The following is a 14,725-nucleotide window of genomic DNA, read 5'->3' on the forward strand; positions in this document are numbered from 1 at the left end:
TTTAAGAACATAAGTTTAAAATGAAATTAAATATTGCTTTTACCTGTGAAGCACCATGATCATTTGCCTCGCTTGTCTTTTCTGGTGACCGATTTACAAAATGCAGGTAACAACTGGAAAAGGACCTATTTTTTTTCTCTCAGCACTTAAAAAAACTGACCAGGGTGCCTTATGTTCAACTACTGAAATTATAGGTTTTAAAAGATTTCTGAAACTCTTTTGTTCAGAAATCATTTCTGCCCGAATTGCTTTCAGATTCTGATTACACTCCTCATGTTTGCCTCAGAAATTTGAAAGTTAAAAAAAATCCTCTTAAATAAGAGAAACAAGAAATTCTTGTCATTCTCATCTTCAGAGAGATACTCCACAGCTCCTCCTCCTTCTTAAAAATTGATCTATTTAAAAACATACTAATAAAGTGCCTAAGAAATAATCCAGGTTTTTGGCAGGGAAAAAAGATCCTAATGATTGTTAATTCTCTCTAAATTCAATTTCAGAGCAATACTGATGAAGTCACAAAAGGTTTACAAACCACTGTCACATCTAGTTCATCCACCGATTAGCAAAAAAGAAAAAAAAGGTAAAAAATTGCTAATTTCCTTTCTGCTCTACAAAGAAAACATTCTGGGAAGGTGAAGCTGAATGTAGGCTTCTCATTCATAAGTAATGGTGTAAAATTAAACTAGACCCAATGTTGTGCTAGAACCATTTTAATATAATTATACATATCTGCCAAATCCAGGAAGAAAAAGTTTATGCATATATCACTTTTCCAGTTAACATCTGCAAGCATAAACGACAATGATCTCAGTTTAAAAATTCATCAGGGTTAGAGCAATTGACCAATGTCTCTTTACTGGTAGGCTTACCAACAGCAAATTACAGATGAATTAGTGTCCTTTTGTCTCTTCTCTCACTCTCCTTGTCCAGAGAAATTTTGTCAGAAAGCTTCAGTGCAGCTCACCTCCAGCCAAAGGTAATCTTTTTAGATCTGTACTCAGTTGCTCTGAATTTTGCTTATAATTATAACCTATTTAATCACAGAAGGGCCCCTGCAGATGTGGGGCTCAAGGTTGCATACAATAACAAGAGATCACAGTTTTGAAGTCTAGCACAGATTAAAAACCACAGATGTACCATTTATATAAGACACACACTGATTGTCTCTTAAACTACATATTGAATCCTTATGAACATTATTTTTTAAATAAAGTAGTGCATCTAGGACAATCAGTCGCACAATTCACACAGCCCTGAAAAGTTTTTCAGTGCCAACTACCAGTTGGTCATGAAACGTGAATGAGCTCGAGACACTGTTCATTCGTAAGATTCAACCAAGGATTGGCTAAAACATTGGATCACCTCTGCTTAGGAAGGTTATGACCTTCTCTCCCTTCCCTCACAACTTCGTTTTGATTTTGATTTTTGGTGTGTTTAGTTGCACATGGCTAAAATGCATTGGATAGATCACTTTGCAAATCAGGAAAACCAATGATCTAAAACTATGACAGGATCTTAAGTAGATCGGTTTGTCCATTTCAGGTTGCTGGTTGATAGGCCCCTCTAAGGCCTTTCATTTTTCCTTCTATGCCTCCCAGAACTTTGATCAGAGGAGTCTGAGCGTCATCCCATCTAATGCTTTTAACCAATGCCTGGCTAAAACTGGAATGTCCAGCCCAGCATATTTAAAAATCACCCACAAAAAGAGGTTCTACAGGTCTTCACAAAACCTGGAATTTCCATGAGGATGTCTGGTCTTTATAATCCAAGCAGTCAGCATTGAAGTTAAGCTTCCAGGAGGCAGTTTGGTCCTTATAATCCAAGCAATCAGTAGTGGAGTTAAAACCCAAGCTTGAAGCTCCATATCCCTGGGTGGAAAGAGAAGCTGGGGACTGATTGAGATGGCTGGTGACTGCATTGGTACCCATGGGACTGAGTGTGGCCCCTGGTCCAGGAAGCTGGTGGTGCATAGGGGTCAAGTAAGATCCACAGTCCATGCCCCCAAAGTAGGAAGTTGAGCCAGCATATCCTTGACTATAACCTGAAGCCTGAGTGTAGGTCATGGGATAGGACCTCTGCATGCAGGAGGAGGAGGTGGACAAGGGATCTGATAGTGGGGAGATGGAGGCTGGGCTCCAGATAGACACAGGAGCACTGCTGCTGGCAATGGTCGGGACTGAGGTGCTAGAGGAGGGAGTGAACTGGCCACTTGTTCCACTCTCTGAACTCACTTCCCGGGCTGGAGAAGTCTTCTTTTTGGCAGGTCTCACTTTGTTTTGACCTCCATTCTGCTGTTGCTGCTGCTGTTGGCGGCACTTAGCTCTTCGATTCTTAAACCACACCTTGAAAGGGAAAGACACTCTTTTTAACATGGATTCAACAACTCCTTAAGGAGAAGAGTGGCTCCTTGATTATAAATCTGTCCCACAAGGAAGATGAGCTAAGGAGACAACCCTCCTGCATCTGGAGACCTACTGAGACATTCTCATACATGCTTCCAGAATTGTAAGAACCTTGGGAGGCTCTGTCTAAAAGCATTTGACCTCTCCTTATTACTGGCCCAGAACAAGAAAACTTAAGATAATCCCCCAAGTCACATGGCTAAAATTTTTCTGTCTTGCTTACCTATCTTACTTCTAACACACACACACACACACACACACACACACACACACACACGGCCCCAGCTGTATTCTTAGATATTTTTGCAATGGAATCAAATGTATCTATGTCTTTTTGAGAGAAATGCAAGAGAAGAGAGTGAAAATAATTCTATGGTTACATGCCTACAAGAGCAGCCTAAATTCAAAGTTTGCATTCTGTCTTCCAGGGGCAATTGCTAATGTGGAGATTGGTTTCATCTCCTTACATTCTGCCTCTCCTAGAAAGACTCCCAAAGAGACCGCCAAGGAGAAGACCTGATTCTGTTGAGGAAAGTCTGAGGCCCCTGTTCACTGAAAGCTGCTCTGAGGTAAATGGGGTGATCTGTAGGTTCTCTGCTTTGCACTCAAGGACAGACCTCTCTGCTGGATTCCAGGAATCAAGTCTGTGCCTTCAGAGCAGCACTATTGAGCCTATCTATAGGTTCTGTTCGCTGTACTATGTTCACTGGCTTTTCAACTTAAACCTCCGAGTGCAACTCTGAAAATTCTCTTTTCATGCCCTGCAAAGGACAAGCTATATTTGGACAAGTTCTCTTCTGGGCTGCAAGTCCTTAATATTTTTTGTCCTCTTGAATGAGCTCTCCCTGAGGCCGTGCTCAGTGCTAAGACTTCTTCCCGTCCACTTTGAAAAGGCCCATTTTCTGCTTTGGAGTTCATGCTGATGTCTGGCACTTTCACAAACAGTTCCACCTGAGGGACAGTCCCAGGTGTGCATGTGGGTTAGATGCTAACACTTTCCAGAGAACTCTGTATGGGGCTTCCTCTTCCGGCAGGGAGGGTTGACTTTCCCTCTCCCTTTTAGAGTCAAGTGGGGAGAGGGATCGCTAAGCCAAGGGACATGTTGTAGATATTTTATCTGTTAAATGGCCCAGAACTGGAAAATTCTGTTCAATCCCTAAGAAGTTAAAGAAAACACACTTTTATTGTATTATCTTATTTGGTAAAAGCACCAGCTGTTCCTACAGCCTGGCTCTCTCTGCCTCCAGTTTAGGTTATGACCTTGAGCAAGTCATTTGGTTTATTTCTTTACTGTAAAAGTATTTAGATTATCCAGGATTCAAACTTCTCCCACATGTAAAAGTCCATGAGAATAACAGAATTTCCACCCAGGGAAGAGCAAGGTTTAAACCCTACCGACTACCATTGAAATCTGCCCATAGGTTGGTCTCTGCCCAGCACAGAACCCAGGGTTCTAGGGTGTCTTCATTATGGCCAAATTGCCACTCTTACTCAGCAACCTGGGCCAGAAGACCTTTGCTTGTACAATTAGGAAGGGAACGGGAAACCAACAGAGGCCAAGGAGAATGGTCTACTGGTGCCCGGATGTTTAGAATTGTAACCGTCCTTGGATCCTGGACAGGCGTGGAGCTCTCTACAGATACCATGCCTGGGAGATGGGTGCATGGCATGAGGATGGCTCCTACCTGCACCCTGGACTCAGGCAAGTTGATTTTCAGGGCCACCTCCTCACGCATGAAGATGTCTGGGTACCGAGTCTTGGCAAACAGTGCTTCCAGCACATCTAGCTGTGCCCGGGTGAAGGTCGTCCTCTCCCGCCGCTGTTTCCGGGGGGTGGCTGCAGGACAAGAAGCCCAGGGCCCTTTAGGGTGGGGGAGCAGTTTCTCAGTCATGGGGGTCTGCGGCTCCTGACTCTCCCACCCTCCCGTGCTTACCAAGGCTCACCCCACCCCTGCAAGGCCTGGGCCCTCACTTCCCATCCCAGAGTGGTCCCCACTGGCCCAACTCCAGAGATCACTTCCACTAGACAGTCACTTGGAGAGAGATAATGAAACAAACAAAAGAAAAAGAAAAACCCTTCAATTCTTCCAAAATCCACCCCTCAAACTACAATACAAATAGCAAAGCCACCCGGTGAAGTCAAAGGATCTCCAACAGGACGCCAGCCTGGTCACTGGTTTTAGCACTCCAAGGTCCTTTGTTTCTCAATCTTTAAAATGGAGACATAGCTCAAACTTCTAGGAGGATTATACAAAACAGATCTGAACAAAAAGAAAGCATCCCCCCAGAGGGAGTCACACCTTTGGGATTAGGTCAAGGAGAGCCCTGGGCGAGGCCTAAAGTTGTAAAGGAGTCTTGGGAGAGGAAACGCGGCTTCTCTGACCTACTTCCAAGGAAGTGGGCACAGAGACAGGAAGGCCAAGGGCCTTATGCCCAAGGGACAAGGGAAGTAGCCTTCCCTACCTCACCCCAATGTGTGCCCGGAGCCACTGGAATTAATCCACAGTCCGATTTCCTGCAATCGCTGCAGACACACCTCCTCACTTCCTCCCAGCCGGCCCTCTCCCAGTCAGTCCTTGCCCAGAGACTCTAAGGGGCTTCTTCCTGAGGAGAACCCAGGGGGCACCTCGCCGGGTGGGACAGCGCCACCTCCAGCCCAGTGCTCAAGGGAGACAGGATGTCAATCCCCAAGGGGTGGGTGGCCACAGGCTCACTTACCCGGGTAGCCCACGGAGGGGTGCAGCAAATCCATGCCCGAAGTGGTCAGACTCAGCCCATTGACTGCATAAGGCGGTTGCTTTAGATAAGACATCATGCTAAGGTTGTTTGGAGGCGCAAAGTCGGCCCAAATCGGGGGGACCCAGCCAGAAGGTCTGGATTCGCCTGGGGTGGACAGGTTCAAGGTTCTTGGTGGGTGGTTTTGGACTGGTGGAACTAAGGGCAAATCAAACAAATAAACAGAGGTGCTGGTTTACTGCTTCGCAGGCAGCAGCTTCCCCACGTTCCACCACTAACTAAAGAGAGCCCAGCCGGGCCAGGCAGAGGCTTTTAAAGGACTCGCAGATTTTCCCCCCCCCCCCTTCCCCGCAACCCTCCGCAGCTGCGCTGGGACTGCAGGGAGACCAGATAAACCTGTCTTCCCCACCCCCACACTAAACTTAAAAAAAGAAGGGACCCTAAGAAAGCAATTACAATCTGCCTTCCCCCAGCACAAAACCCCACGCCTTCAAATGCACACCTCGCATTCCTAACCCAACATTTGCATAGGACTCATTGGCTGGCACTCGCTAATTGTCTCAAACAAAACTTGATTGGGGCCATTTGCAGAGACAAAGAACTCTTTGGCTAAATAAATAATGCTGATAACAAAGCCCATTGGTGAGAAACAAAGAAACAATTCAAGAAATCTACCTCTGCCCAGACTGTTGCCTTTCCACGGCAGAGATTTTAATTATCTTAGCTTTTTACCACTTTCAACTCCTTCGAACCTAAAATGTCAATGCATTTAACATCTAAAATACCAACTTGCTAAACAACAAACTTGAGAAAATTGCCCAGCCACTATTATTCCACATTTAAAGTCATTTCCAGTAATCATTTTCACCTAATTAGTAGTCTAGATAATTAGATTTTGAGGTAAGTAACAGATTTATTAGCGTTTTGGAGAACCTTGATTATATGTGTCTAAGGAACTAAAGCTAAATAAACAAGCATTTAATTTTTAAGCAACACCCATCAAATATTTAAACATACTGCAAAAAGTCTTTAAGATTGGCACAAGGCTTGCCAGAAATTCTGAAGTAAAGCGAGACTCCCAACAATCAGATAATAACAAGCCCCCACATTTGCAAGCACGAGGGTGCGCGTTTGTAGTGCCAGCCGCTTCCATGTTGATTTAGATGTGTGGAGGCTGCAGATCCTGTGAAGGCAAATTCTCGGACATTTGGGTCCTCAGCAGCTGCGGCACAGTTTCCTGTTAACTCGAACTGCTTTTGCACATTGTAGTTTTGAAGGAAGTAAATACACCCAAAGTTGTGAGACTAATAGAATTTTGCCCTCCTTTTCAAGTTTCCTATAGTCATGCAAGAAAAGGAGCTGAGGGAAGGGGGAGAAAAATAAGTTAATTTATTTTCTTCCTCTGAGTTCTTCCCTCTCCTGCCTAGCACAGAGCTCCAAAATAGATGTGAATATAGGCTGGCAGCCTATGCAGGTCTGGCTTTAATACTCCTCAAATGTGGCACTCATCCTGCAAGAATCTCCACTTTGAAACTTTGACACTACGAAAGATTTTCTCAAAATGGCGGATACAAGACTAGGAGCTCCCCCTTACTTTGAAAATAAGACTTAAGGAGTTTTAAGGATCTTGGGTTTTCACATTTACATTGCTTAAGACATCAAGGCAAAAGTTCCACAAATGGAACTTGTTGACTGCAACTTCTTCATAATTTAAATTCAGAGCACAAAGTCACCCTTTTCCACCTCAAATATAATTTAATGGAATTTTATAAATGTTCTTCTTGGAAAAGTTTGAAAAACTAACTTAGTCACTCCTACAACAAAGATGGTAGTTTTTATTTTTCTCTTTTCAAGATACAGGTATTTGGAGGCTGTGAAAATAATACTGCTTTAAAATAGTCATGTATTTGTTTAAAAAGAACTGGGGTTCTTTTTTTTTTTATTAATACAATCTTCCTTCCTTGTAAAGGTCTGAACTGCCAAAGAGAAACCTAAAATCATATCAGATATACACATAAGAAATATAGAAATGTTTTTACGTGTCTAGCTCTCACCCAATTAGAAATATCTGACACGCCATACAGGAAAGTAGCACATTCAACAGAGAAAGCAGTCACACAGAAAACACCAGGATTGAGATCTTTCTAGGAGGGCCTTTGCCCCTACCATCCCAAAATGGCTAAAATTCTCAGGATAGACTATTTTCACTTTTACTCCTGGATCCCCCTTTAAAAGAAAAAGAGGAAAAACAAAAACAAAGCCGCGGGGTGCTCTCACCAGCCAGCCCAGGTACGCACTCCTCCAGGAAGGGGCGTCGGGCCCTTCCTTCTAACTTTCACAGCCCAGGGAGGACGCCTGTGTTCCCTCCTCTCCGAGCGAGTCCGGAAGGGAAGAAAGAAATTACCCTTTCAAAACCGGACGCCTCGAGAGGTCTGCGGGAGAGGCGAGGCGCCCGGAGAACTCCTCTCGAGCAATGGGCCGGCCGCAGCGCGGCGACTCCGGCGCAGGAGGCCCCAGCCCCGGTCCCCGGTCCCCGGTCCCTGCCCCGCGCGCCGCGTCCCGCGCAGCCCTTCTAGCATACCTAACGGTCAGCTCCGGCAATCTGTCGCTTCCCCTCCCCCCTTGTTGTTTTCTTCTTCCAAGAAGCCCATCTACCAGTTGCCGTGTCCTCGCTCAATAATAATTACCTCGTCCGAGAATTAATTATAATAAATGTTTTCTTGATAAACTAACGAGATAATCCGAGGGGCACACGTCCCTTAATGACAGGCCGCCGCGCTCAGCTCTGCTGCTCGTCCTGGCTGATTAATTTTCTGCATGATGGAAAGGAAACAAAACTACGCGGACTGGCGACTGGCCTGCGGCTGGGCGACGGAGAGGAGGAGGGAAGGAGGGAAGGAGGGAAAAGGAGAGCTGCTGGGCCCGCGTGGAACAGGCGGCGCTGGTCGGTCTGTCCCTGGGAACTCGAGTGAAAGTTTCTGGCCTCGGGAATCAAACAGCTCTGCCACCCCCGAGGGAGGGAGGCAGGAACGTGCCAAAAGGCTGGGCCTCACTGTTAACCATCGTGGGGAGAGGGCCCGACGCAGGCCCTGGGAGGAGAGGTCCGGGTGTCCACCTGCCCGGGGAGGCGTCTCCTCCCCACTCCTCTCGGGGCTGGAGAGGCCGAGGAGCGCAGGCGAGACCGCGACCGCGACCCCGACCCCGACGCCGGAGGCCCCGGGCAGGACTCCGAGTGGCCCGCGGCTCCCTCCCTCCGAGTCCTCGCCATTGCGCTCGCGGACCCGGCCCTTGGGTTTCAGAACTCCGTGTCCTGGGACCGGAGAGGCGCTTTCCAGAGTCACTCGAACGCCATCGACACCGAGACTTCTGCGGAGTGTGCGGCGCCACGCGCCCCCAGGCCCCGTGTGTCCGCGACTCCGGGAGTCATCCCCGGGCGGCCCGAGAGCGAGCTGCGCCTCGGCGATGCCCTGGATCCCGGCCCTGCCCACGACGCCTCATCGTCCCGAACCCGGGAGGCCGAGGCCAAGAGCGGAGGGCAGGGTCCGGCCTGGGCAGAGCAGGGCCCACGCGCGCGCGGCGCTGCCGCCCGCCAGGTGCGCCGGGGACCCTCCGCGAAGCCGCCCGGACACCCTGATCCTCGGCCTGGGGACCTGGGGCGGGGCCCACGGCCGCCACGAGTGGGGGCGGCAACTGCACCCCCCGGGATGTTCCTTCGGAGGGGGAGGGCGCGATGCAAAAGAACTGGAGCGCTGAAGGCCTTTGAAAGAGGCCGAGACCCGAGCTGCTCCGGCTGGGGGAGGAGAGACGGGAGCGGAGGCCAGCTCCCACCCGCTCGGGTCGCCCCGGGTCTGGGCTCCTCCGGGGAGGGGAGGGGAGGGGAGGGGGCAGGGACCAGCGGACCGGCCTCGGCCCCCGGCCCGAGGAGGCACCTGCCTCATTGTAACCATTGTTTCCATCCTTGCATCTAGCTACAAACATCTGCATCTTTTTGTAACGTCCTTGGGATCCATTCAAACGACCCTCAACCAAATCTAGGGGCCCAAACGCAGAGATCGAAGGGAGAAGCTCAGAATGGCGTGGACTTAAAACCAAAACCACACGAGAAACCCCTCCCTCACAGGCTTTCCACGAGGACTCGCAGCCCAGGCGACCCCAGGAGCGCGCTCTCTACCTCCCTCCGCTCCCGCCCTCTCCCCAGATTCTCAATTTTTCCGCAGTGATCATTACAGTATTACTCTTCTCAATTTGCAAGGAAAACATACATCAGGTTTCCGAAGAACTCCACACTCGCAAATGAGACGGCTGGCCAAGTGGAGGTGCTGGGCAGGGGAGCAGACGGAGGGACACATCGACAGGGTACAGACAGACAGGACGGACGACACTTACCTCACAGAAGCATTGGAGGTTAGAAAAAAATCAAAGTATCCTTCAAAATCCCAAATATCCAGCTTTCCTAGAAGAAATCAAGACCATTGAGTTAGAAACCTTGCCGTCTCCACCCTTCCATAAAAGGTCAAACACAACCGAAAAAATGTTTTTAGAGCGCAGAAAGTGAAGAGCGTGGCCCGAGTTGGAAACACGCGTGTGCCCTCCACGATACATACGAGGTGGACGTGGTGCGCGAGGGCTGTTCTCAAGATTTTTATTTTTAATCACAGTGGAAGCCAAGTTGGAGCTGAGGCCGGTTCCGCTCTCAGGGAGATTTGCTGAGAAAGCGCCTCTCTGGCAACTTTTTGACGCAAACTCTCCAACCAATGGCAGGGAGAGAATGATTGACACATCTAAGCCAGAGGGAAAATAATAAAAACACACAACAGGGGGAGGAAAACAGGCCGCTGCTGCACTGGGGGACTAGCAGTCAACAAATCCAGGCCTCCGACATTACCAGAATGTTCTTGAAAGACACTGGGCTCCGCTTAAAATATACATTATGGGCCGGAGCCTGTGGACTGACTCTGTAATTAAAATGATGGGCAGGGAGGCCTTCCCTCATCTCTGCGTCCTCTTCTTCCCTTTCCACTCCTTTCCTGTCTCCCTTTCCCTTTTTATTTTAGGGAAGGGGGAAAGGACAACCAAACAATGTGGATGGGGAGAAGACAGATATTTAAGTCGAGGCTGGAGAAGCTGGGTGCGGGGACGCCGGCAGGGTGTGTGGATCAGAAGCAGGAAGGAGCCAGACCAGAGCTAAACAGCCCGTGCCCCCCGGCCCGCCCCGGACAGGCTGGCGACACCGGGGCCGTGGGCCAGGAAAGGAGCCTGGGCAGTGAAGGGTGGGATGAGGGGAAACAGAGAGACGCACAAGGCCAAGAACAAACTATTCTGAGGAACTCTGGTTCCTGTCCATTCTTTAAGCACTTGTCCCCAAGCGAGAGACCCGAGCTCCAGGGTTCCAAGCAGTGATTTGGGAGCTGAGAAACCCATGGGAGGCTGCAAAGAACACGAACCCCCAAATCTAACCCGAGGGCGGGCTAGGGAGAGCAGGGCAGGGGAGGGCAGGCTTTGCGGGTGCCAGCGCCGGCCGGAGCCCCGCTGGAAAGAGTTTCTGCAGCAGAACAAACGCCACCTAACTCTGGGCTTCGGGGGCCCTTAGCTCCCCGGGCCGGGCGCCCGAGCCGGGGCCGAGCGTGCGGCGGCGTCGGGACCAGGGGACCCCGCGGGCAGAGCCAACCGCAGCCAAGTTCTCCGCCTGGCACGGCGAGCAGGGCCCCAACAGCTTTGCAGCGGACCCGAGCCCCCAGAAAAGCGGAAAGAGACCGGGCGGGGTGCGCGGGGGGGGGGGCGCAGGCGACTGCTGCTCGTGTGCGAATTGGGGTGGGAGTGGGGGTGCAGGGCCGAAGACAGCTCTGCTCTCCCACCGCCCAGGGCAGGAAAGAGAAGTACCCCCCCCCCCCGCCACCTCACCACGGCAAGTGGGCCCACAGAAACCTCTCGCTGCCTTTAATTTGGGGACCTATGTTAATGAAGTTGGTAATTAATTCGTCGCTTTGTTGTCGGTTCTTATGCTGTATGTGTAATCAAATGTGGCCGTCCTTGGGATTTACAGCAATTAACGAATTACGGAGTGCGCACGAGGCGGCGGCTCCCGGCGCCGGGCTGGGCGGGCTCTCGGCCGGGCAGGGCTCTCGGCTGTGCCGCGCGCAGGTGTCCCGGCCCGCCTCGCCTCGCCCGAGGCCTGCGCCCAGGATCCCCGCGGCCGGTCCCCAGGAGGCACGGCTTTCCGGGGGCCTGGGCTGCGGGAGGGTGAGTACGCACCTCGGCTCGCCACCCCGCCCCCACGGGGCCCAGCACCTGACCACGGCCCCAGGCCTTTCGCTTGGGAGGGAGAAGGGCACAGCGCCCCGGACAGTGCGTCCCGGGTAGCGCTGGCTGCGGGGACACCAGTCGGGTGGCTGGGTCACAGGCAGGACGCCTTGCTTGAAGGAAGGGCCAACCTACGCCGACCACCTGAAGCAGAGGCTCCTTCCTGCCTCCCACTCGGGAAAAGACAGGGCTGTCCCCCAGTTTGACTACAGTGATGTTGAAATCGTCAGAGAGAAAAAGGGAAAACGAATATGGTGAATCTGGCTCCGGGGAGGCCTTCGGGGGAGGAGTAGGGGATAGCAGACTCGCGTGAGATTTCCTCGAAGTAAGTGAAAAATGTTGGGCTGGGAGCTCCCGCTGCTGTGGGGACTCCCTCAAGTCTGAGGTGGAGAGGTTCAGGACGTCCTCTCAGGTGACCCGGGCAGCCGAACCTCGCTGGGCACGCCGGATTGGACAGGGTGGGTTTGGGCCGGGTGGGCGTGGGAGGGCTTTCCCCTGCAGCGGCCAGCAGCAGACAGTCCCCGATTCTCCTTTGCCCTCTCTTCTCGTCTAATAACTTCGCAGAAGCACGGGCCAATAAACCTCGGGTTGGAAATGGACAGTGTTAAATAAACAAGGGTCTCTTTAAAATTCTCATCCACTTCAGATGTCTAAAGTAAGATTGTGATGATTTTGTCACGGTTTGGTAAATTTACCCCTTTAAGAGGCTTTCATAAATCCCAGAACACACCTTCAGCCAGATTTGAATATAGATTTAGGTTTTAAAACCCAGAAGCTGGAAACACCGCTTTATCAAAGAGAATTTCCCTTTAGCTTAGCAATGTGCTGAAGCTCTTAAAAGATTGGATCTGAGGGAGAGGGTGAGAGAGAGAGGGAGAGAGACCAAGAGGAGAAAGAGAACTAGAGACAGAGATGCAGACAGGGAGGGGGAAAAAGACTCTTTTTCTTTCTAGAGGAATTCTGTCCAGACTCTGCAGCAGTTGGTAGCAGGCAAGCTTTCTCCTGGGTGTCGCTTGGAAAAGTTGCAAAATTGCTCCTCACCTGTAAGAACATGCTCTTTATCTTCCAGTCTCTTCTTGTCAATTTGGAAATTGCAGACAGCCCGGCTCAGGTACAGTTTCCGCAAACCTCCTCTAGGTCAGGACAAAAGCCACGGGCTGGGGGTGGGGGCGCTGAGCTGTTTCACTGAAAACCTTAGAGCTTGGTGGGAGAAAAAGACTCTTGGGATGAAAACTTCTCACTTTTGATTTTCAGTAAGTTCTTGAACTTCTGATATACTTACTATCTGTTCATTGCATTTCCTTCTTCCGTGCTTAACTTTTCTTCCCTGTGTCTTCTGTCTTTCTTTTTGTTCTATAAATCCAACTTATGGTAGCGTGCTTTGTATTTTTAAATAATTTTCATGAACAAGTGGATTGTTTTTAACTGCCATGTGTACAGTTATCTTGCTATGCATATGAGATATATGTATTCTGAAGCTAAAGGAAAAACAATACACAGGGAATCACATTATTTTCAAAACTTGCATGTGGTTTCCAACATAGGGCTGATATTTATATTTTGAAATCTAGATTCATATTTAGCACTAACTGGGCTCACTTTCACCACCCCACATGCCAGCCAGTTTAAAATATTCCAAACTTTCCTCCCAGTTTATTAACTGTGATGGAGGGGAGAAGAAAGAGGTCCAGGGGTTCTTCCAGGCTAATTAGAAAAGAAGGAGAAGAACAAAACCTATCTTCTGTGAGAACATAGCCTCTCGGGGGGAGAGGAGCCAGTTAGACTCCCTGAACACTTACTTCAGAAATATGAAGATTAATTTCCAATCTTTTCATCAATTCAGTGGACAGTGGGGGACCACCTTTTGCCTTACAACTACCACAATAATCATAAAGACGTCATTAGATTTTTAGATATGACTTTATTACAAACTTTGTCAGAAGTAATTTTGATTCATTTTTAAATGGGGATTTAATACTAGCAATTCAGGTAGAATTGGGAGGAAAATATAAAGCAACAGATCCCTGATGAATCAAGCCTCGGTTGGGTCGTCCATTCCTTGCTTTGCAATCACCTCAAAAAAGAGTAAGAGAAAAAGAAACAACTTCAAAGATAGGATTGTGCTGTCTTGTTAAAAGCATAGGAGACAAACTCCAAATGAAGAAAGAGGAGAAGAGGACCATGTTGTTCCAGAATGAAACGGATTAAGATTGTGTGACAAGGGTGGGCTGTAGGGCCGGGAGACATGTACAGCTGAGCGAGCTGGGAGCTGTGCCTCTGTCCCAGGTAGTGTGGGACCAAGGGTGTGCACAGAGCAGTGAGGGTGAGGGGAGGAAGCAAGCGTGAGTGTGAAATGGAGGTGCAAGTGGATGGGAATGCAGACGGTGAGGAATGGTGTTAGCTGTCAGTTGACATAATTTTCATCTCCTGGTCCTGAAGTTTCCTTGAAATCAATTCTACTGCAGGCAGCAGCCTTAAGCTCACAGAGCTGATATAAAACAACCATTACAGTCCAATATCTTGCCTGTTTGCAAACTTCATTTAAAACTGGAGGAAAAAAGACCCAGGAATGGTTTTGTGAGAAAGAAAAAAAAAGAAGAAAAGAAAACCACAGTGAAGCTTTAAACTAGTTTGGATAAATCTCTAATCTTTTATTTGTAACCTTTTACAAGCTTTATTTCCCGTATATGAAAAGCTTCTTTTATATGGGCACGGCAGACTTTTCCTTTGGATTTTTAATTAGAGCCCATCAATTGTAGCCATATTTAAGAATCAATATAAAGTAATCCTTCGAGATGGGATAAGGTTTTAATCGAAAATCTAATTTCCCACTCTTTGCAGATCATTTTAAGGGGCTGGTTGATTAAAAAAAAAGAATTCAATATTTAAAAGACCTAACACCTAAAACCCAGAAAAGATCATGTCTGCAAGAAACCAACTGATGCTGCCTTATGAAGAAAAACTCTGTTGTCAGGGACTTTTGTCCTACTTAGAAGAATTTGACTTATTTTTTTTTCAAGCACTCTTCTCTAATGTGACTCCTATGAAAGCGTGCATATTGAATGGGGAGGGGAAAGAGAAAATATCTTTTCAAAATAGCATATCATATGCAAAAGAGAGTAACCTAAATTTTTTATCAACAAAGAAAACATAGATCTTGACAGATCCCTTTCACTGCATGCTCCTCAGTTCCCAGGATTACAGACTGAATAGCACACACTTTTCGTTTTTGTTCACGAATCCAAACTTTCCACTTTCACCTCCAGGAATCAATATTTCTGACCAAC

The 14,725-nt window shown here is 48.7% G+C and overlaps 1 protein-coding gene across 8 annotated transcripts; it reads right to left on the reverse strand.

Moving 5' to 3' along the window:
- Nucleotides 1–694: 694 nt before the first annotated feature.
- Otx2 (orthodenticle homeobox 2) lies at nucleotides 695–10,723 on the reverse strand. 8 transcript variants are annotated; one of them, XM_021249225.2, is made up of 5 exons: nucleotides 9,743–10,723; nucleotides 9,525–9,591; nucleotides 5,121–5,336; nucleotides 4,088–4,263; nucleotides 695–2,342 (listed from the first exon to the last, which is right to left on the reverse strand). In XM_021249225.2, the coding sequence occupies exons 3-5, from the start codon at nucleotides 5,215–5,217 to the stop codon at nucleotides 1,722–1,724; spliced, it is 894 nt and encodes a 297-aa protein (XP_021104884.1). In that variant the 5' UTR covers nucleotides 5,218–5,336; nucleotides 9,525–9,591; nucleotides 9,743–10,723; the 3' UTR covers nucleotides 695–1,721. The 8 variants fall into 8 exon arrangements, with proteins under 8 accessions (XP_021104884.1, XP_004871142.1, XP_087066270.1 ...); XM_004871085.4 differs by having other exon boundaries at nucleotides 4,088–4,239; nucleotides 9,743–10,719; XM_087210144.1 differs by lacking the exon at nucleotides 9,743–10,723 and having other exon boundaries at nucleotides 9,525–9,718.
- Nucleotides 10,724–14,725: the final 4,002 nt, after the last annotated feature.

The sequence above is a fragment of the Heterocephalus glaber genome, unplaced genomic scaffold (assembly GCF_053883595.1).
Source record: "Heterocephalus glaber isolate CG9 unplaced genomic scaffold, H.glaber_assembly_v1.0 deba00001118, whole genome shotgun sequence".
NCBI classification, from domain to species: domain Eukaryota; kingdom Metazoa; phylum Chordata; class Mammalia; order Rodentia; family Bathyergidae; genus Heterocephalus; species Heterocephalus glaber.

What these genes read in the sequence shown, in the direction of transcription:
- Otx2 (XM_021249225.2), bottom strand. Translation starts at nt 5,217, where the DNA reads ATGATGTCTTATCTAAAGCAACCGCCTTATGCAGTCAATGGGCTGAGT. An exon ending in CCCCTCCGTGGGCTACCCGG is followed by an intron (nt 4,264 to 5,120) that starts GTAAGTGAGCCT and finishes CCCACCCTAAAG; the next exon opens with GGCCCTGGGCTTCTTGTCCT. An exon ending in TGCCTGAGTCCAGGGTGCAG is followed by an intron (nt 2,343 to 4,087) that starts GTAGGAGCCATC and finishes TTCCCTTTCAAG; the next exon opens with GTGTGGTTTAAGAATCGAAG.